General features: G+C 37.7%; 2 protein-coding genes across 4 annotated transcripts; one reads left to right on the forward strand and one right to left on the reverse strand.

The window, feature by feature from the left end:
* Nucleotides 1-761: 761 nt before the first annotated feature.
* Nucleotides 762-10,035, forward strand: eif5 (eukaryotic translation initiation factor 5). The gene is made up of 12 exons (XM_079832010.1): nucleotides 762-857; nucleotides 1,105-1,334; nucleotides 1,853-2,132; nucleotides 2,209-2,290; nucleotides 2,378-2,550; nucleotides 5,881-5,992; nucleotides 6,314-6,435; nucleotides 6,538-6,699; nucleotides 6,806-6,967; nucleotides 7,956-8,120; nucleotides 9,415-9,555; nucleotides 9,665-10,035. Exons 3-12 carry the CDS (start codon nucleotides 2,061-2,063, stop codon nucleotides 9,761-9,763), a joined length of 1,290 nt encoding a protein of 429 aa, XP_079688136.1. The 5' UTR covers nucleotides 762-857; nucleotides 1,105-1,334; nucleotides 1,853-2,060; the 3' UTR covers nucleotides 9,764-10,035.
* Nucleotides 10,036-10,636: 601 nt separating this feature from the next.
* On the reverse strand, nucleotides 10,637-21,613 carry enpp5 (ectonucleotide pyrophosphatase/phosphodiesterase 5). Of its 3 annotated transcripts, none has more exons than XM_079831254.1 (4): nucleotides 21,519-21,613; nucleotides 17,835-18,685; nucleotides 12,563-12,739; nucleotides 10,637-12,464 (listed from the first exon to the last, which is right to left on the reverse strand). In XM_079831254.1, exons 2-4 carry the CDS (start codon nucleotides 18,655-18,657, stop codon nucleotides 12,082-12,084), a joined length of 1,383 nt encoding a protein of 460 aa, XP_079687380.1. In that variant the 5' UTR covers nucleotides 18,658-18,685; nucleotides 21,519-21,613; the 3' UTR covers nucleotides 10,637-12,081. The 3 variants fall into 3 exon arrangements, with proteins under 3 accessions (XP_079687380.1, XP_079687381.1, XP_079687382.1); XM_079831255.1 differs by having other exon boundaries at nucleotides 21,465-21,528; XM_079831256.1 differs by having other exon boundaries at nucleotides 21,309-21,528.
* Nucleotides 21,614-22,477: the final 864 nt, after the last annotated feature.

Raw genomic sequence — 22,477 nt, forward strand, 5'->3', positions numbered from 1 at the left:
AATGAATCATTTGAATGAATGACTCAATGACTCACTTATTAAGACGGTCACCTGCTACCACCTACTGGCAGTTTAGTTTCATGTTTAAACATTCTTTCCAACATTTCTTATTTGTATATTCAAAAATATTTTAAACAATCTCATAACATTCTTTAATGCAGTTGTCATTTTTCAGTGTAAATTATTTAATTTGATTGGTACCGGTAAAAGCCCTATAGTGTCTTATTTTTATTTCATGTATAGATCAAATTTAAAAAATATAAGATGAAAGCTGAAGCATAGCCTATATTTAATAAGATTATGGGGGGGAAATAAGGTAAAAATATCACAAATATGCAGATTTAAATATGTCAAAGCTGACTGAACACTGGTGAGAATATTGTTTCAGAATAAATTATATTTACAACAACAACAACAACAACAACAACAACAACAACAAAAATGTAAATTTTTTACTCAGACAAGTGAATGACAGATTTATTTGTCCGAAGGACAAGCACCTGAATAGGCTTAATGTCGAGCCCTGCAAGGTTTTTTGCACCTTTATTACAAAAGAACAAAACGAGGAGTTTACGCATTAAATATATCTGTAAAAACCACGAAGCTGCATTTTATGTATAAAACATTATCTAAAGTAATTCGTTCGTACAGAAGAGATCTTTCCCAATCAGCAAGTAACTACCCAATATGATTGATAGCAAAATTTGACAAATCAAATAGAAGCCAGTGAGGCGCAAGCCAATCAAAACAGCCGTTTAAGCGATGGGGCGGGGCTAGTTTTTAGCCGAGTTAAGTCACGAGTCACGAGGTTTTATGTGCTCATTGTGGTTTAGCATACGGGCGAAAGCGTGCGAGAGGTGAGTAAAACTTCACGAAAACATATCGGTCTATTCAGTATGGAATTCTTTGGAAGAAGATAGTATTCTAATTTTGCCACATTGTATAGATATATTCGGACTACTGCGTGTTAGGTTTCTGGTTATGCTGCCATATGTTAGCTGACTAACGTTAGCTCTTATACGTCAGTTACGTTAGTAACGTACACAACTGCCTTATTATGTTGCTAGTTGTATAGTTTTGCTCATGAGTGCGGTTTTATTCTAGGTCCCCTGTATTGAGGGCGTCGTGAGATTTCTCTCCAGGGTTTATCGCTCTGCTCCGCAAGGTGTAACCCAGTCAGGCACCGCCGTGACGACCACTAACTAGCGTTTCCAACTAAACTGACCAACTCAAACCAGTAGTTCACCTCTTCTCAGGGCGACCAGCGGTGTGTTTATGTCTTTGTTTTGCGAAAACGGTGAGTACCTGGACGACAGGAGCTACGGATGGGAAAGGTACGTTGATTTTTGTTATTTCTAGTGTGGTTTTTTTCCTCTCATGTGTGCGCGTGCACTCTCGCGATAGTTGGTTTGCTTAATCTGCTCTATGTGCGCGCATCAATCTTAATGTTGCATATTGCACCGAATAAAATGGCGTCCTCCTATGCTGTGACGCACTCTGCAGCATGGTGTTGCTCAACAGAGGCCTGTTTGGGGTTTCATCCCATCAGCATTTGCTACTAAATGCTGCACCGAATGTCAGGCTCTGCTCTTGACCTGACAGTGCCACTGTTTACTGTCATAAATAGCAGCTTTGAGTTGTTTCTAAATAGTTGCACAGGATATGCATACCCCAATATCTCTATGACAGGTGGTCCTAATAGATAACTAATCAGTCTGATTGAGAATGGGCACACCTCGATTCATATATCTGCTGTGTTTGAATACAAGTGGTGGTAATGGTGCCAAACTGTGTGATGCTTTAATGTTTTTTGCTCTTAATCCTCATTGTCGGATTGTTTTCCCTTTCGCAGTGCTATAGTGCAGCTGACGGAACCTGTTTGGGGGGAACTTAGTCAACGAGCTCGAAGCCTGGAGCCTCAGTGGCCGTACCCTTTTCATGTCAGAGACAAAGTACTCTTGCAGTTGTTTATGTCATCCCCTCCTCTCCAAACAGAAGATACTAATAATTGCCAATTCAAGATCTTCTCGTCTTGCTGATAAACCATACGGGAAGCCAAAATGTCCATCAATGTCAACCGCAGCGTGTCAGACCAGTTCTACCGCTATAAAATGCCCCGTCTCATCGCAAAGGTGGGTGTTAAATTGTTTTTATTTTATTTTTTTTATATGAAATATGCAACATAAACCTTGTTTCTATTTCTCTCAGGTGGAAGGCAAGGGGAATGGAATTAAAACCGTCATAGTCAACATGGTTGATGTTGCCAAAGCTCTGAATAGGCCTCCGACATGTGAGCATTGAAATTCAAAAGCTGTTTAACTTTATTTTTTATAAAAGTAGCTTTTTCATCCTGCATTATACTGTAACCTCTGTTTAGATCCCACCAAATTCTTTGGGTGTGAGTTGGGAGCCCAAACCCAGTTCGATTCCAAGAATGACCGCTACATCGTCAATGGATCTCATGAGGCAAACAAACTGCAAGACATGCTAGATGGATTCATTCGCAAGTTTGTGCTGTGTCCCGAGTGCGACAATCCTGAAACTGATTTGGTAAATACATTCTCCATTTCCGTTTTTTCCATACAAGACTTTTATAGGTAATAAAGGGTCATGGTCAGTGGGACTATTGATGAACAGGTGCATTCTAGACAAAAATGTGCCCTTGATGCCCAGTTGAACTGGATGCCCTTTATTTTTGTTTGCATGTTGCTGAGTATGTAGGTGTTCGTGGGGTCACGCACGTAGAGATTGTTTTGCAGGTGGACAGAGGAATGTATCTGTGTCATTAGCCCTATACAGGTCACCTTCAGTCTCTCATTGTTGCATTATTCAGTCTCTAGTTTTCAGTTGCCAAAACCAACCAGCCAATGACTGGAGTGTTTTTTTCTTAAAGGGTTAGTTCACCCAAAAATGAAATTTGCTTGTCCTCATGTTGTTCAACCCCTTCGTTCAAAGTGCGCACGGGATCTATCAGTGCACGTATCTGCCAAGAAAATCTGACAGGGCAAGTTGCATTAAACTCTGTGTTTGAAGTAGGGTGCACAATATTGGGGGATTCGTTTTTCTGCGACATATTGTGATTTATAAAAACAAATTCACCAGATGATTTGAAATTTAAAATTTGAAAATAATTAATCATTATAGAATTAATCTACATAGAATATAATAGACAAATTACAAGCATAGATGCATACAATAGAAGAAAGATGCAATGCATTGCTTTTTAGGTAAATCTAACTGTTTTCGGGAAGAGAAATTGAATAATCAAATGTAAAATAACCGTCTTCACTGTATAAATGAAATGTAACACTCATATATTTAAATTAATACAATTTATATTTGTTAAAGCTACAAGTAATTTTATTTTGTTGTTTGATCACCATTGGTGACACCGCTGCGGGTACATTAGGCTGCTGTCACTTTTAATGCTGCGTTCACACCAAACGCGAATGGAGCGTCTGGCGAGACTGATTTCAATGGAAAGGCGCGTTGATGCGCGTCTGGAGGTCCCGCAGCGCGTTTCGCGCGGCACGAAGGACGTGGATCCGCCTCATTCGCGCGTCCAGTTAGCGCTAGTTGAGCGTCTTGAGCGATACACATGTTACACGCGAGTGGTGCTATTGTGCATTCACGCGTTTGAAGCGAATTTGCGCCTGACGCCCTAGTTGAAAAATTTGAACTTTGGCGTCAATTCGCGCCGCGTTTACCAATCAGGAGCCTGCTTGCTGCGGTCACGTGGTAAAGTGACATGATGAGAAACCCTGCATAATTTAAAAATACTACTATTGTCACAGAATGTAGTTTTAAGACTTTTTCAGGTGAGAATGTAGTTGTTTAAAGATCAAATCTGTGGTTTATTTATAAAGAGCGCCTATTTAAAAAAAAAAAACATTAACTCCGGCGAGAGCAGCCTGGACCACATTTTTGTGGCTATTAATGCTTAATATATATTTTTAATGAAAATTAAAAGAGGCAGAGTGGTGTTTTATGACATATTTCTCCTGAAGCACCTTGAACGTGCATCTGTTTAGCTTCAAACGCTCGATTTATACGCGCGTCCAATTCGCTGCGGACGCGCGAATGGATTCAAAATGTTCGAGTCAAACTAGACGCGGTAGACGTGATTTTGACGCTCTATTTGCGTTTGGTGTGAACGCAGCATAAGACAAATGCACGGACCGAATATAAATGACACATTCACACTCATCCCCTGTCTTTCTCAATAGTTAATAACACACAACCGACTGTTAACGAGGATACTCACCGAGATGGGCATTTTGACTTTTGCGTGTCCATTTAAGCTCAAAAGAACAATAACTAAATTCGGCATTCATGTGCTATCAGCAAAGAACATGGCGCTAGACCTCTTGCGCTTGATGCCTGACTTGACTTAAACTGTATGCAAATTATAAACTTTCGCTCTATGATGTTTAAACTTATTTAATCCGCGAATCACACATGTTCTGAACCAGGGACTGCAACTGGCCCATACAGATCAACTACGATCTACTTGACATTGCACGTCCTGCGGATGTGCACATAGCAATATAAATGCTAAAACTATACAGTTGTGCAGCCCTAGTTTGAAGTGCTTAATGTTTCATGTGTAGTGCATGTCTCCTGTTTGGGACATCTGGATTGTGCCATTTCCCCACAGTGGCTCACTGTGTCCTCATTATTTTGCACTATTTTCACAACATCAAACTAATGTATTTCAGTATATAAACTGTATCTTTTAAATCATTTTTGAATATGTCCATATACCACTCAGCCCTACATGGTGCACATCAAATATGGGAAATAGAAGATTAACCTAGCTTGACGCACCAGAACCAGAGGTTTGTTTTTGCATATCAAGTATGGTTGAGCTTCTGTTAACCAAAGTCAGTGTGGTTTATGTATGTGCATTGATCAATGCATATTTATGAATAAAATCCGAAATTAAATCTGTCGTTATGACTTCCAATGGAGGGACAGAATTAGAATTCAGAACAATATTTAAAGTGAGCAATGTGCTTTTTCCTCTGCAGTGCAGTACTGTTGGACTTCCTGAATTTTTTTTTTTTTGCATAGTCTCAGCTGGCCTGGTTTCTGTTTCATGCGGCAGTCTGCCTTTTATAAACTGTAAGGTCATAAGACATAAAACACAGGCTTATACCTGTATACAGGGAGAAGCATACATTTTTATGGCAATAAAACAATCTTTGCAGACTTAAAGTACAGGAAGCTTGATGTAGGGCTGGGCGATATGGCCAAAAAAAATCCTATCTCTATTTTTTGATTGAATGGTGATACACTGTATTTATTCTGGTATTTTCTACGTTTTTCTATTTGGATTAAAAAAAAAAATCTGTATTTTAATAATTTTCACATCCTGCCCAATGATGTCCTAAAAACAATATTAATATTGAAGGCTATGAACAAGTACAGTGAATGTAATGTAGGCTATGCAATAATGATGTGCAAAAAGGGGGTTTACAATCTAAAAACAAAATGAATAATTTTGATTTTAAATTCCCTAAACTAAAAATGAAAACAAAAAACAAATGCATATTAGCCTATATTTGATTACCCCATTATAATGGTCAGTTTCATATAAATATGCGTAGGTTTAAAATTCCATACATGGCACATTTATTGTCCAACAACAAATATTTTAGAAATGTGTATACTTTAGTCAGAATTATTGCGCTCCTATTCTATTGCGCTCCGTCTGTTTGGCACTAATGATATATTGTACAAACTCGATATACCGCCCAGCCCTAGCTTGATGTTTTGAAGTGATTAATTTTGCCCTGGAGATTTCTAGCTGGATTCATTGTTGCACAGATTGTTTATCAGGGTCCTTAAAGTTGCTTCAAATCTTCTTGTCATTTGTAGCACATTAACCCCAAGAAGCAGACCATTGGAAACTCCTGCAAGGCTTGTGGGTACCGAGGCATGTTGGACACTAGACACAAACTCTGCACCTTCATTCTCAAGAATCCACCTGGTAAATACAGACTATAAAGAGACAGTGAATTGAGATTTTGGATCCCCAGTAATAAATGATGCATTGATTTAGCTTCACCTTTAAATTGTCCTTACTGTCATTTTTCTTTCTTCCATAATCCTTTCATTTTCACATGAAACCAAAGGAGGAAGGCCTTAATATCTTGTTCTCAGTATATGCTTGTAAGCAGTATCTGTTGTAATGGTGGTCAGAAAATTCTGACCTATTGCGTATTGATTTGATGTTCATAAACTGAACCTTTTTTTATTTTTTTTATTTACTTTCTCTCTCTCTATCTCTCTCTCTCTGGTCTTGTGGCAGAGAATGAAAGTGGATCTGTGAAAAAAGAGAAGGAAAAGAAGAACCGTAAGAAAGACAAAGAGAATGGCTCAAGTGGTGGAGAGGCTGGGAACCATAATGACATAGATGCCCCTGATGCTGTGGTAAGTGCTGCTTTGAGATCATCTCTTGATGAACCTCTTTCAGCCTGACCAGCGGAGGAAATGAGAAATGCTGGTGTTGAAAGTGATTTTTGATCCCGGTAGGATGGGGATGATGATGATGAAGATTGGGCTGAGGAGACCACAGAGGAGGCCCAGCGCCGCAGGATGGAGGAGATCAGCGAGCACGCCAAAGGTCTCACGCTCACTGAAGACTTGGAAAAACCCCTGGAGGAGAGGGTCAACATATTTTACAACTTCGTGAAGGTGTTTGTCATGAGATCTTGCTGGACATTTTGAAAGAAAGATACTCTTTATATATATATATATAGACACTTTCTTCAGCTCCAATCTTTTTGTTTCTGTTCTTCAGGAAAAGAAGGACAGTGGAGCGATTGACACTGCCGATAAAGAGGTCTTGGCTGAGGCTGAAAGGCTTGATGTGAAGGCCATGGGTCCTCTGATCCTGAGCGAGCTGCTCTTTGATGAAAACATCCGTGATCAGATCAAGAAGTACAAGCGTCACTTCCTCAGGGTATGTCCTGACATCTATTAGCATTTTTTAACATTTAGAATAATGGTTAACCTTTTGATTCCAAGGCCCCTCATTGCAACCCCAACACTGTAAAAAGTTTCAGGGGTCATGCTTTTAAACAATTAATTTACATGTTTTTCCAGGTTTTTTTAACTCACAATTTAATAAAAATTAGTGGTCGAATGATATCGGCCTAATATTTACATCGCCGACACGTTTTTCTGTTTAACCGGTGTGTCAGAAGTTCCTACTTTGTCTCTTGTGTCAAGTTTTTTTGACAGTTAAACATATTTTGTTGGACTGTTGTGTGTTTGAAGCGGGACTTTTATTTTGACAGTGCTTAGAATGGCACACACTGCTCCCATTCTTCGTTAGTTATACAGTCTCTGTGGAACAGTTCTGTCTAATACGTTACTAGATAGACATGTTTGGCAAATAAAATAAACGGTATACGAAAGTATTATAGTGTTTGCTTAAGTCAAAGACTGTAATATTTACTTCAGCATTCAGTAAATATGCATTTATATAATTTAAATAAATCTTTGAATATCTAATATACATTGTGGTTCACAAACCTTGCAGACTTTGTTGAATCCAGCTGAGAGATCTTCTGAAATGTGCATTTGTAGCCTTCATGAACGTGTTATTCAGAGCATATATTATAAATTAAAATTGGCTACCAAATCTATCAATGTTGTCCAAGATGATGGGAAACCCTGGTTGTTGTAATTCAAAAAAGAGGGAGTGAATTATTTGGATTTTTATTGGTTTTAGCTTATTTTGGAATATTTTAAATCATCGAGTCCCCCTGATTTAGAATGACTTGAAATGGTAACTATTGATATCTCAAATGATGTTAGTTGCACTACTACAACAACAACAGTCTTTCTATATTTTTGTTAAAATGCACTATTGCTGCTTTTGCAAATAAGTCATACTGACTTGATGCACTGTAGTAAATGTAAGGCGTTTACATTTCTGCCCACAGTTCTGCCACAACAATAAGAAAGCTCAGAAGTATCTGCTGGGTGGCTTTGAGTGCCTGGTGAAGCTGTATCAGACTCAGCTCTTACCCAGAGTCCCCATTATTCTCAAAGACCTGTATGACGCAGACCTGCTGGAGGAGGATGTCATACTTGCATGGGCTGAAAAGGTAACACTTGACTTTCTAGAATCTGTCATGATCAGATGCCAAACATCTGGGCCCGTATTCATAAAATATCTTAATGCAAAGAGTAGCTCCTAGTGACAAAATTCTAAGAAAATTCTTAGAAATGTGGGCGTTTACTCTTAAAATTAACTAAAAAATCCTAGTAAAGAAAAAAGTATTTCAGAAAGCATCTTAACCCTTAAAAGAGGTCTTAAGGTCAAATTTGTTAGGAGCACGGACGAGGACTTTTAAGAGGCTTAAGAGTTTCTTTAGCAGCGGAGAAAATGGCAGAAAGACGAAGAGGGAGAAGAAATGTGTTGCAGACAATGGATAACAGTGACTTAATAAGACGCTATAGATTAGATCGTGCAGGGATCATGTTTGTTGCATTAAATCCAACTTTCAAACCACCAATTAAATAGACATGCCAACAATCAGTGTAGTTGGAAAGAGTGGAACAATGTTTATAATTCTAAGCCAATTAAATACCTTATAGGAAATTAACAGCATGGTAAATAATAAAAGATTTATATACACTGAAAAAAATTATTTGTTGAATTTACTAAAAAATTATCCTAAGTGGTCGCAATCAATTTATTTGATCTCAATTTAAACAAAAACACATGCAATTCCCATAAAACTAATTCATTTTTTAAAATTAAAATCAAAAAACTAAATTTAAATTATTTAAACGAACACAAATTAATTATGCTTAATAAATTTTTTTATATATATATATATATATATATGTGTGTGTGTGAGTGAGAGAACAGTAAAATAGGACAATTTGCGCTTGTAAATTCAAAGTGAAGGCTTACAATAGACCCTATACTTAAAAGCACTCCTTTTTGGACAACCAACCAATCACAGTCTTCAAAAGACTGTCATGCGTAGCAATGGGGTCAGCCCCGCCTCTTCACTAAGATAAAAGTTTTTGTATTTTCCTTGCTCAGAGTTGCTCTCAGATCGGTCCTGAATAGCTCTTAAGCTAAGACTCCTATGTAAAAGTTTTTAAGCTAAATTAGGAGTTTTCTGAGAGGACTCTTAGAATCTTTATGAATATGGGCCCTGATCTCTGTAGCTTACATGCATGAAACCACAAGTAAATGTAGCCATAGACATTAGGATGATGTGGTCCGTTGCCAGGCAACCCTTGAAGGATCTGTCAGTTTAGACTGAGTGTCTGAGGCGGTTGTAATATGGTAACGTGTGGCCTGCATGCTGAGCAGCAATCATACTTGACTTAACTAGTCCAGTGTTCCTGAGTATAAGCCTGTTTGTGATGTTTTTGCTGTAGGTGTCCAAGAAGTACATCTCTAAAGAGTTGGCTAAAGAGATTCATGCCAAGGCAGAGCCCTTCATTAAATGGCTCAAGGAGGCAGAGGAGGAGAGTGAGGGCAGTGAGGAAGAGGCAGATGACGACGAGGACAATGTTGAGGTAAAAAAAAAATCCTGAAAATCCTGGTTATGAAAGGTTTTTTTGTAAGATTGTTATACAAAATGTAGTACTTGTTAATTTGCTCAAATGTGCCCTTTTTTTCCCCAAGGTGGTGTATTCCTCCTCTGCCCGTGAGCTAAAAATGGAGACTACAAAACCTGAGAAGGCAGAGCATGAGGAGGAGGACATTGATATTGATGCCATTTAAAGATAAAACCAAAAAGCTTCAGTTGCCTCTTCCATATTGCTCAGCTTGTTTTTGTCAGACGCATGCCTTTTCACCTCCTTTGGCCTTTTCTTCAGCTCCAGGCCTGGGTTAGCGCTCTGCTGCAAGCCTCTTATTTTAGTCTTCTCACCAGCTCTATTGATGAATTGTTGCTGTTGTTTGTATGCATGAGTTTCTTAGATTCTAGAGCATAAAATGCACACGAGTTCCCCTTGTATTTTTTGCAACTATTAAAGATTTGCTTGTGAATCCCACCGTGTACTAGTTGTCTTTGACACTACTAATATTCATATGATATAGTTGTATTTTTATCCATATTTATATATACCGTTCAGAAAGTCAAAACTGACAGTAAAGACATCTCAAATATTATGAAAGATGCCCATTTCAATAAATGCTGTTCTTTTGAACTTTATATATATATTTTTTAGAACTGTTACTTGAGCAGCCAATCAGCATATTAGAATGAATTCTGATGGATAATGTGACACTGAAGACTGGAGTAATGCTGAAAATATAGCTTTGCCTTCACAGGAAGACATTTTAAACCAGTTATTTTAAATTGCAATATTGAATTTTTGATCAAATGTATGCAGCCTTCGTAAGCTTAAGGGACTTCGGAGCTCTAGTGTATATATTTTTTATCTGGCTGGGTATGTTCCTGAATTTAAGGTGAGTAGAGTTTAATGCAGCCTTTTTTGGCCAGAAGCTACTAGCTACCAGAAGTTCCTTAATAACATTTAAATACCGCAACAAAGCGATGGCTCAATCACATAATTTCCTGGTAGCCTGCAAAAGGTTATAAAGATAACATCTGTGGGGAAAATGGGTCGAGTGCTAATAAGAACTCAGGAGTTTCCAAATTTGGCATTTACCTTTAATGTAGCACATTTAAAGTAATGTTTTTATTGTTATGGGACTTTTGACAGGTCCAAATCAGACATTAGGCCATAAAAGACAAATCCAGTAAATCATAGAAACACAAAACACAGTCTCTGCACACATCCATATAGAGAGTAATTTCCTTCATAATAAAAAACAATAACATTCTGCAAGCAGCTAACTACAACTAATTTCAGCAACATACATTTCAAAGAGCATAAATATTTCATTTCCTTCAGTCTGCACCAGTAGAAGACAGATCACAGTGTTTCGCCCAACGCAGGGCTTTCTGTTAAATGCTATTTTCAAAAAGTACAAAATACATTAACGCAAGAACTATACTATTACTAGATGTCAATCAAAAAGATTTTGGCACCCACACCCCTACCCCTTTTTATATAAATTTTGGATGGTATTACATTGTGCAAAACGCAGATAAGCTAAAACATCCCACTAATCTACTTCCTCTCTCTATCCTGATTAGCTTACTTTAATCTTAGTGCAACACGAAGGTAATTCGACGACTACCGGCTTCTTTTCATTAACACTTATTAACATTATTCATCCAAATGAAACAACTGCATTGAACAAATCAAACACAACTACAATGGGTATGAGAGTAAACAACAAACTCAAAAAGCAACTGCTACTAATGTGCCTTCATTTTTTTTCTTCTTTTTTTCAGAATCTTAAATATCCATAACATACAGTTAAAGGAATATTCCATGTTCAATACACGTTAAACTAACCTCAAATGACAGCATTTGTGGCATAATGTTGATTAACAGGAAACATTTCAACTCGTTTTCTCATTTAAACGAAGCAAAAATCAGTGTTACGATGAGGCATTTACAATGAAAGTAAATGAGGCTAATTTTGGGAGGATTTAAAAGCAAAAATGTGAAGCTTGTTATATAATTTTTTTTTAAAAACAGGTTGAAATTAATCTCCGTGATAATCAACATTATGCCATAAATGCTATCCCACACTGAACATTTAATGCAAATTCAAGAGAATAGGGCAGATCTCTCATTAAATAAATATCAGATTCAAAATGAAAGGAAAAGCATGGGGATGCTAACCATTTTTCTTCAAATGCTAGATTTTAGATGACAAGAATAAAGGTATCACTGACCGCGTCGCCAGAAGAGGCCACTATTGGCTTAGTCAGCTATATTTTTATGATTGCACAACCTTTTTTTCCACTGTAGCATCGTTCCCCATATTGCTTTTGGTATAATCGGCTTTGGCATGGTAACTGTGGATATTGATCGCTTTTGAATTCAAGCGACCATGTCGACCGCTTGAAAAGTGTTGCTAGAATAATTTTAGACTGCAATGAGATTTGTGGCACTGGATGAAAAATTCAGTGCTGCATACTTTGAGAACCTCACATGAGAAAAGTGACGTGTTTGAGCCTACAGTAAGGGCTGTGTTATCTCGCTATTAGACAGATGTAATGGCGGTAGCTGCCTTTGTGTCACCTGCTGCACAAAGATAAAGAGAAACCCGATCACGAGTGCGGTGCCGAAGATGGATCCCACAGCCCAGGCGTAGGAAGACTCTCGGGGCACGGACAGGACCACGGGTTTTGGGGTTGGCGTCTCCACTAGGAGATCCTGCACGCTTGACAAAGAGCCATTGTTGGGCAAGGGCTTGAGACCAAGAATGCTGCACATGAGAGGGTAGAGGTCGACAGAGCGCATGGTGGTCTTGGTGTAGTCACGGCGGAAAGCGGGTCCTCGGGCGACAAACACGGGTTGCATGCTGCGAAGGCTGTTGTTGTAACCATGGTTTCCCACTGCAAATCAAGCACATGATCTTTAAGCAACTGCAAAGGTGTCTCAGCAAGCACATTGACGACATTAACGCGTTATGAATGTAAATAACAATACGCACTCATAAAAGATCCATTTCTGTTCTGCATGACCGTCCATCCCTCTTTGACCTCTATGATCAGAGGCATGATCCTGACATGGTGTCGGTAGTGGTACTGATCTGGGATCTCCTCCTTTTTATACACAGCCATGTTAGGGTTGGCGTTCTTCAATGAACTGTAGACCTCTTCAAGTTTTCCTGGGTTAAGAGGAGGGTAACACTCAAATACTGAAAGGGCCATTCACACAGAACGAGTTTTCCCTTACTCTGCACTGCTATTGTTGTTCAATGTAAACACGCTGGACAGTGCGCTCGCGTCTTTTGCATGATGCGCCATTCTAAAAATGTAGCACAAACACGTTTTTAACAGCAAAAATGCATCCTGTGTGAATGTGTCACCAATTATAACAAAATTTTTCATTGATGATTGAGTGTTTCTTCAACTACAGGCACTTTTGGCGAAATAATGGGTCAGATTTACTAAACAGGGCAAATTTGCGTGAGCGGACTGAGCGCAATTCCAAGGTCCCGCCCACACTCCCGCCTAATTAAATCACACGCCTCTTAAATTTTTATGAAATAAACAGAAATGTAGAAATTAAAGTTAAAGCTCCAATCTCCTCCCTAAGTTCCCAAAAATGTCTGTTGGTGCCTCAGTGACAACTTCACTCAGAGAAGCTGTCAATCACAGCTGTCAATCATAATAACTTCACACCCCCTGTTTTTATAGCATCAAATAACTAACTAAAACCAAACTTATTTAAAGAACAAACACTTAAACTAACATCAGCGTGATAAAAAAAATGCCTAAAATGACAGAAACCGTCTTTGGAAAAAATGTATTTGAAGTGTAATTTGATATTTTTGTTTGTCTCGCGTCCCATGATATTACGTGGAGAGGATGGGGTTTATGACCTATACTGAATCCAGTCACCAGGGGGCGATCGAGACGCTTTGGCTTCACTTTTCAGGACTGGTGTGGCACACTTGTTTAAGATGTGCTTTTATATGCAATAAGTTCAGCTGCAAAAATAACTCTGTCCGCACCTTTTCAGTGTTAATTTTTTTTACTGTGCGTCTTTAGTAAATCCTGACAGGTGTTTTTTTAACAGTTTTTTAACAAAAGAGGGTTAGCCATGGTGCAAGCTGTAAGTAAATCTAAATCTGGACCAAAATCTCTTTAAATACTTTTCACACATTGATTTGTCCACTAATAATATCTTTTAGTGTATAAATCATGAGATATCGTCTTCTTTTTGAAAGTCATTTCCACCACATCTCAAATGATATATTGATACGGTGAATAAGCTAAAGTCCCATAAAGTTAGATAAGTCCATACATGCCATTCTCATCTCCGTGCGTGCCATAACTCAGACGCACCCACCACTAGCCTAGCTTAGCACAAAGACTGGAGGTAAACGGCTCCAGCTAGCCTACTGCTTAATAAGTGACAACATAACGCCAACATTTTCCTATTTACATGTTGTGATGATATTACGCAGCGCCTGAAAATAGTCCCCAGCTCGCTCTCTGTGCAAGCAGGTTGTCACGTTGGTTATGTTGACGGATGTTAGCCTATTTTCAGGCGCTGCGTAATATCATTGCGCCGCTGCACCCATGGTACGGCAGCAAAGTTCATTGATTATTACGCAGGAATGAGAGTATAGTTCCTAGCCACATCGGTCTAGAAATGTCCATCAGTCTTAGTACACGATGTAACTATACACATCACAACATGTAAATGTTGGCGTTATTTTGTCACTTATTGAGCAGTAGACTAGCTGGAGCCGTTTACCTCCAGTCTTTGTGCTGGGTGTGTCAGACAGAGTTATGGCACGCACAGAGATGAGAATGGTGTGTATGGACTTCTCTAACTCTGGTGATACGGTGAATAAGCTAAAGTCACAAAAAGTCGTTGTGTTCCTTTAACAGTATTCTGTGATGATAGTGTATGACTGTGATGGAAATTAAAATTTTTGGAATAAAATATCTGTCTCTTTTATCTTGTCATGAGCCGCGTTTCCACCACAGGAACTTTCCCCAGGAACTAGGGACTTTGGGGTGGTATTCGGTGTGTTTCGACTGCGGGAACCAGGGTCTAAATGAAGTTCTGGGTAAATATTTCCCCCTCCAAACGGCCCTGCTCGCAAGGTAGTACTTTTTCAAAGTTCAGGAACTTTCGGGGGTGGGAATGGGGCGCTGAACATGCTGATTTTATTTCAACCGGCATTTTTAAAAGTCTTTTGCGAGGTTCGTTCTGTGTTCTGTAAATATCAGTCTTGCTCTTTCTGTCCGATGGCGTGCAGTCGTCTCAGCAATCGCAATGTCCGTAATAGCTGATAATAACATACGTTGTCTTATTTTAAATCTAGCTTTACGAGCTTTCAGAATTCGCTTTAGTATCAGTGCTCGTCTCTTTTCCGCTGTTTTGTTACCTCTTTAGTAAACCAATACATAACCAGCAAAAGCAGCGCTGCGTGCATCTCCTCCATACTTGTTATTGTTGCAGACAGTATCGCACAAAAAAATATTACTGTCCGTCGCTAACTGGGAGGAACAGTTGCACGCAGTCCCACGTCTCTGGAATAATTTGCCTAATCTTCACGGTACTTTAGACCGCAGAGAAAACGCAGACAGTAGCAGGTGTGGGGGAAAAAGTTCCGGGTAATTTCGGTGGAAACGGGGCTAGGTTTTGTTGCATCCTCCTAAATACATAATAATATTAGACACTTTTTGCCTAGTCTGAAGTTCAATTATTATTAGAAATGACTAGTGCTGGGCATCGATTAAAAAATTTTTACTAATTAATCGCACCTTTCTCTGTAATTAATCGTGATTAATCGCAAGTTTTTAATATTTTACGTTTTTAATATTTTGATATTGTAATAATTTCAGTTACTCTCCAAATTAATGTATAAACAATTTAAAGACAGCATATTTTAAATATGTGTTGTATTGTCATATTTTTATGAATGGAGGCCAGTATCACTGATACTAAAGTGTCTATGAAACATTAATGACGTTACATTACAGTATAACTGAAAGCTCCCAATTTCAACATTTATTAGGCTTTAAAAAAACTACTTTTAATTTAAGTGAACTTAAAACAATCTTTACATAAACCCAAAATAATAAATGTTATATTTACCCATGGCCTTCCCTGTTATAGATATACAGAAATGTAATAGTTATCTTTCTTAACTGCATAAATAATAAATTAAATATAGATGAATCATCATTAAAGCTAAAATTTTCTCTGTTCCTGTTGTTCTTTGTTGAACATTAATGACAGGCATCATCAGTGCTCCTGTCACTTTAAGAACAGCCGCGGATCTCATTTCCTCACAACTCTTTAAGTTCATTTTAGACGTTATTTAACTAATTTAAGACTCCTAATATAAGAATACTCAAAATCCTCTGTGTTATTGTTTGTTCAAGAGCAAAAGAGAATTCGATGTGAGCAGAAAACTGACGCGAGTCTATCTATGCGTCGAGTGTGTGTGTGTGTGTGTGTGTGTGTGTGTCCCTTGATTAGCTGACATGAGACGCATCCACACAGACAGGACACTGACACACACACACACACACACACACACACACACACACACACACACACACACACACACACACACACACACAGGACATTGGCATACAGCGCGTTCGCTTGTGTCTTGTCACGCTTGGAAGCATTTACATGAATAAGAGCGTGATGATCATGTAACGCTAAGCAAAAATGGATATAAAAACGGACGCTGCGTTATTTGCGTTAAATATTTTAATTGCGTTAAGCTGAAAAAATTAATCGCCCGCGTTAACGCGTTAATTTGCCCAGCCCAAGAAATGACACATTCAAAAAAAAATTTGCTCACATATTTGCCCTGCTTTTGACCAGGATGTGGTCAAAATTGAACAGTGGAAAGTTGATTTTCAAAGAATAAATAGTGAAATTATTTGAAGCACATTTGCATGTTCGTGGTTCTCTGATGTTGGTTAAAGGGTTAGTTCACCCAAAAATGAAAATTCTGTCATTAATTACTCACCCTCATGTCGTTGGACACCCGTAAGACCTCCGTTCATATTCGGAACACAAATGAAGATATTTTTGTTGAAAGCTGATGGCTGAGAAAGGCTTCAGACAGGCCTCCATTGGCATTCAGTACATTGACACTTCCAAGATCCATGAAAGGCACTTAAAACGTCGTTACAAAGTCTCTCTCACCACAGTGGCTCTACAATAATTTTACGATGCGACGACAATAGTTTTTGTGCGCAAAAAAAAAAAAATCAAAATAACACCTTTATCCAACTTGTTCTCGACTTCCGTGTGTGCCTCCACGACGCATGCGCGAGAATATGACGTAGCGCCGGCGTTCGGGAATCCATGAAATACACACTTAAGCCCCATTTTGAGCACTACGCCGAGACCTAAAGCACGATCAATGTAGAATCCAACAGCTTAGACACGCGCGTCTTCCTCTGCTCGTAAACAAATCGCTTCTGGGTCATATGTCCGAACGCCGGATCTGCGTCATATTCTCGCGCATGCGTCGTGGAGGCACACACGGAAGTCGAGAACAAGTTGGATAAAGGTGTTATTTAGATTTTTTTTTGCGCACAAAATTTTTTTTTGTAGAGCCACTGTGGTGAGATGGACTTTGTAACGACGTTTTAAGTGCCTTTCATGGATATTGGAAGTGTCAATGTACTGAATGCCAATGGAGGCCTGTCTGAAGCCTTTCTCAGCCATCAGCTTTCAACTAAAATATCTTCATTTGTGTTCCGAATATGAACGGAGGTCTTACAGGTGTCCAACGACATGAGGGTGAGTAATTAATGACAGAATTTTCATTTTTGGGTGAACTAACCCTTTAATGCTTTCAAAATGCTCAAATTTTATTTTAAATGATCTTTTTATTTTTAAATGTACATGTTTATTATTGAATTAATTATAAGCTTTTATCGATTCACAACCAGCTGCAGTTCCCTTTCGAAACCCTGGTTTATTTTATCATAGTTTTAATAATTCATATTTTTATAGTGGATTTTCATAGTCAGAGTCAGTTTGGGAAGAGATTAAAACAATAAAATCTATACATAAAAGGCTTTTTGAAAAGTAGCAAAATTATATGATGAAAGCATGGTGAAGAGTTTCCAAAGCTGTATGAATGTGATCTTCATATAACAAAAAGATGAAATCTATTAGTTTAAATAACAATCATCTAAAGTGTAAGAAACACCTGATTGCATTAATAGTGTAATAAACGATAACAAATGCTTTTGATTCATTCTTACCTTCTTTCGGCAAAATACCAACTACAGGACTCTTGTCTACCCATGTGTAAAGATCGCGGCTGACGTAGGTGTCCAGCTCAATAATCTTATCATGTGATAACTGAGTCATTCCATGGTCACTTGTAACAATGAGATTGACTTTCTCATAAAGGCCGGCGGCTATGAGCTGTTCCCTGAGGAATCCCAAATTCTCATCGATGTCTGCTATGACTTTATCCATTAGTGGGCTCTCCGGCCCCAATTTATGTCCACTCTCGTCTGGCTCCTCCCAATATAAGACACCGAAATTAATGGCCTCGGGTCCCGAGAACCATTCAATGAGTTTCTTCACTCTGGTCTCAAAGGGCATCGACGCATTATAATTCAAGTAATGTGTTGGGTATGTTCCGCCAATTGCTACATCTGATCCAGGCCACATGGCAGCTCCGCTCTTCCAGCCAGCCTTTTGATTGGTCACCCACAATGGCACAGCCTCCTCCCACCACCATGCATCATACACTGAAGGTCCCTCCATGGAAAAGGACTTGTTGTGAATGGGGTCATACATTTCGTTAGCAATGATGCCGTGGGTTTCGGCGTGTAATCCTGTAACTAAGGTGTAGTGGTTCGGGTAGGTCTTGGTGATGTAGGTGTTCTCCACTTTCTCCACCTGCACACCCTCATCCATCAGGGCACGGAAATTGGGTGTGGGTACTCGATTCACATAGTCCCAGCGGAAGCCATCAAAAGACACCAATAGCAGCTGGCTTTGCTCTTCCTGCTGTGAGGTTGATGTCTGTAGCAGTAGTAATAAGCAACTCAGGAAGCATCTCTGGTATGGCATAATGCAAATTGTTCTATGAAAGGGTGACCTATAAAAACAAATGCATTGTTTAGACATGAATGGGGAAGGAAAGAAAGTTGACCATTAATATAAATTTGTATCACATTTATTATTCTGATTAAGGTCAATATTCAATGTTCTTCCTTGTATGCACAATAACATAATGCATATATACATCAGCCACTTGCTAACATTAATTTCTGGAAATACTGGAGATGCTCTTGCCATTTATTATGCTAAAACAATAACATAATCAACTTAAATAATCAAATTTATGTCCTTAGCAATAACATACAATAACTAGATAAATTACAACATGTTGGCAATGATATTTCTTTTAATGTTTCTAAAAATATTAGTATAAAAACATTCAAAAATGTGTTTTTTTTTCAGAACTGTCAGTATCTAACATCACCCATAACTATTTTTGTTCGGACATGCGCATATATGAATTAATGTTGGGTTATGGTGGACAAATATTTGAATTTCTAGAAACCAGAATATTGACTTAATATGAATAGGATTATGGCAACCAAAATAATGTGTCACATATATATAAATTAGTGCAGTCAAAACTATTAATCGTGATTAATCACATCCAAAAGTTTGTGTTTACATAATATATGTGTGTGTACTGTGTATAATTATTATGTATATATAAATACACACATCGACATGCATGAATATATTTACGCTTTTTTTATAGAAATAATATATTTGATATATACATACACTCACACAGTATATTCATTCAAATATTTCTTAAATATATACATGAATGAGTGTATTTATAAACATTAAACTCGACATTAAACTAATTTCGTTGCATTGTACTTGTACATGTGTAATGACAATAAACTTGAATCTAATCTAATCTAAATGCATAATAATTATACTCAGTACACACGTATATTATGTAAACAATAACTTTAATTTTGTGTTTGTATAATATATATATACATATCAGTTGAGGTGAATATATCACTGATTCTTGAGATAAGGGATAAAACATGTCCCAAACACAAAAGCCCTATGCATGATAAAAAGTAAGAATGTCATGGGCAGCTTTAACTCTGAGGAGCACTAATTATTTCCTGCTCATTGTGGATCTCACAGTAGGACACATAGTGCCGGAAGTTATAGACTTTTTAATATTTAAACAAACAATATTGAAGTCTCTGCGGTCACAGCCTTAACATGTCAACTCCGTCATCGCAGTGTAGTTTCTGTAAATAGTTGTGGGATCAATCTTGCCATTTTGATATGTTTATTAAGGCAGCTACAACTGAGGAAAAAAACTAAATTGCTCCACTGTACAACACGTGATTAAGGTGGAAAAACATTAGGCAAGGCAAGGCAAGGCATATGGGAATTCTTCTAATGACGTTTCATGATTCTATTTACATATACTGTATATTTGGCCTCAGCTCAACCTTTGTCAACTTATTTTGAAAGACTTATTTCTTTTTTCAATTTATTGTGTAAAAATGTTAAAACATCAATGGAACCACATGATGATATGTATAATTACCTAAGAACATTGGTGATATATGTTTAATATTAAAAGGAGGGAGGCGAATTAAGGAATTTAGAAACTGGGTTGTTCATAATAGTGTGAAAACAAACAAAAAAATAAACAGAGAATGTATTGTATGATTTAGATCCTTTACTGAACACCAGTATTACATAACTGAAGATTTGACATTGTTTTTGGATATATTCAATTAAATTAGCATGCTTTTTAGTGTGTCTGACGGAGTTGACACAAATTAAGTTATAAAGTGAATAAATATAATTTTTTTAGAAAAAAATATTTAGAAAAAAAAAACCTGTTCCCTTACTTGGTTCATTATCTGAGACCTTTGTCTACAAAAACACAAATATTTAATAATGTGGTGTTATTTTTCTTCTTTTTTTTTTTTTTTTAGCATTTTAAGACATGTTTTGTCCCTTATCTCAAGAATCAGTGCTATATATATATATATATATATATATATATATATATATATATATATATATATATATATATATATATATATATATATATATATATATATATATATATATATATATATATATATATATATATATATAGCTGTAAAAGGGGAGTGAAGCTTTGTGAAAGGTCATAATGGAAATTTTAAATGATGGCCACTCAGAGAAAACATACATTTTATACATATCCACTCAACTGACACATTAATGTAAAAAAAAAAAAATCCCTTTAGATGATTCTGTGCTCAAAACAATGCAATTGGTGACGCATTGTTCAGTCATATATGAATGGCACTACATGTATGTACGACCATGCATGTCATATTCGGTCATGGATGTGCAGCATACTTTCAGCGCGCCTGCCCTCAGTTAACAGGTGCATCTCTCTTATACATAATGTAACAACTAACTGGATACATTTCGGTATATAAACGCTCTACCAGGTCGAAGCTGGTGTCAAATATAGCCTACGGAAATAATTCAATTGTATAGTGCGTCACTAAAAACGGAACATGATGACATCATGCACAATGCAGCGCGTTTCTGTCGCCTGCAATTCTGCTCGCTCGCTTCACTCTTGTCCTTCTTTTAAAATAAATATACAACAATCCTTGTTGGGTCTAAAATAATATCCCTTCACATACACCTCAACTGACCAGTGTGCGTCTCCATTCAACGACAGCTGCTGTTAACGAACGGGAAGACGTAGCTCAAGCGCAGTGCATGCTCTATGACAACTCTTTATGTCATTGCGTTACATTACGAACATGTCTCCGATATCATGCATCGTCGCAGTTAAAACCAGGACTTACAATTAAACGCATCTAACCCGTGCTCATACAAGTAACGTTAACCGTTCAGCTTACCTCTGTGTATATGGAGGATTGGCTCCGTGCAATAAAATAAACACAGGGGGTCGATCATTCACAGGAAGTCCCGCCTATTTCTCTCTCACCGTCTCATTAGCATAAGAAATGTCACGGAAAAATCATTAGCGATAAACACTAAGCTCTATTCATTTTATTTTCATTTAAGTCTGTTTGTGTGTAATTAATGTTTAGGCAACACATGGTAACTAAAACTCAAATAAATGACAGTATAATAAAGTATGCTTTCTCAAAAGCGCTAGAGTAGACGTTAGGCTAATATGGTTACGTTACCTCAGTTCGCGAGGATCAATTTACCATCAGGTGAAAAATCACATTCTGGCAATTTTTTCTACATTACTGAAACATATAGGGCCAGGCTATGTAAAAACGAATGAGTATTGTACGTTTCATTACCAACATTCTCCACCAGAGGTCACACAAACATAATAAATTGTCATTAATATGGCATTTTAATTAGCCCAATAGCCTAATAGCTAATGCATAGATAATACGTATTTGGAAATAGACCTGATATCACGACAAAATGTGGTCTTATAGCCTACTATATTGTTTTTTTCTCTACCTTTTCAAAGAGTTGAAACACACACAATGTGTATTACATTCCCATGTATGTCTCTATATATTCTATAAAAATGTGTATGATTAAAATTAGCCGACGCTGAATTAGATGTAACGTTTGGATTTTAAAATGTTTGATAGTAGCCTATTATGATGTTTCCACAATTTCATAGGATTCCTAAGATTGTATAACTCTGATGCAAGTGGACAACGGACATATATAAGTGTTTTAAAGAAGTTAGTCTAGCTGGCCTCTGCTTGCTGTGAGATCCGGGGATGATGCTGTACTGGCGGCTTTGAGCAGATTCTTTACTGTCTCCACGACAACCACAACCTGACGCAATTTACGCCCCTCCTCCATTCAAGCCTCTCATCTC

The sequence above is a fragment of the Gobio gobio genome, assembly GCF_949357685.1.
Source record: "Gobio gobio genome assembly, chromosome: 12".
NCBI lineage: Eukaryota > Metazoa > Chordata > Actinopteri > Cypriniformes > Gobionidae > Gobio > Gobio gobio.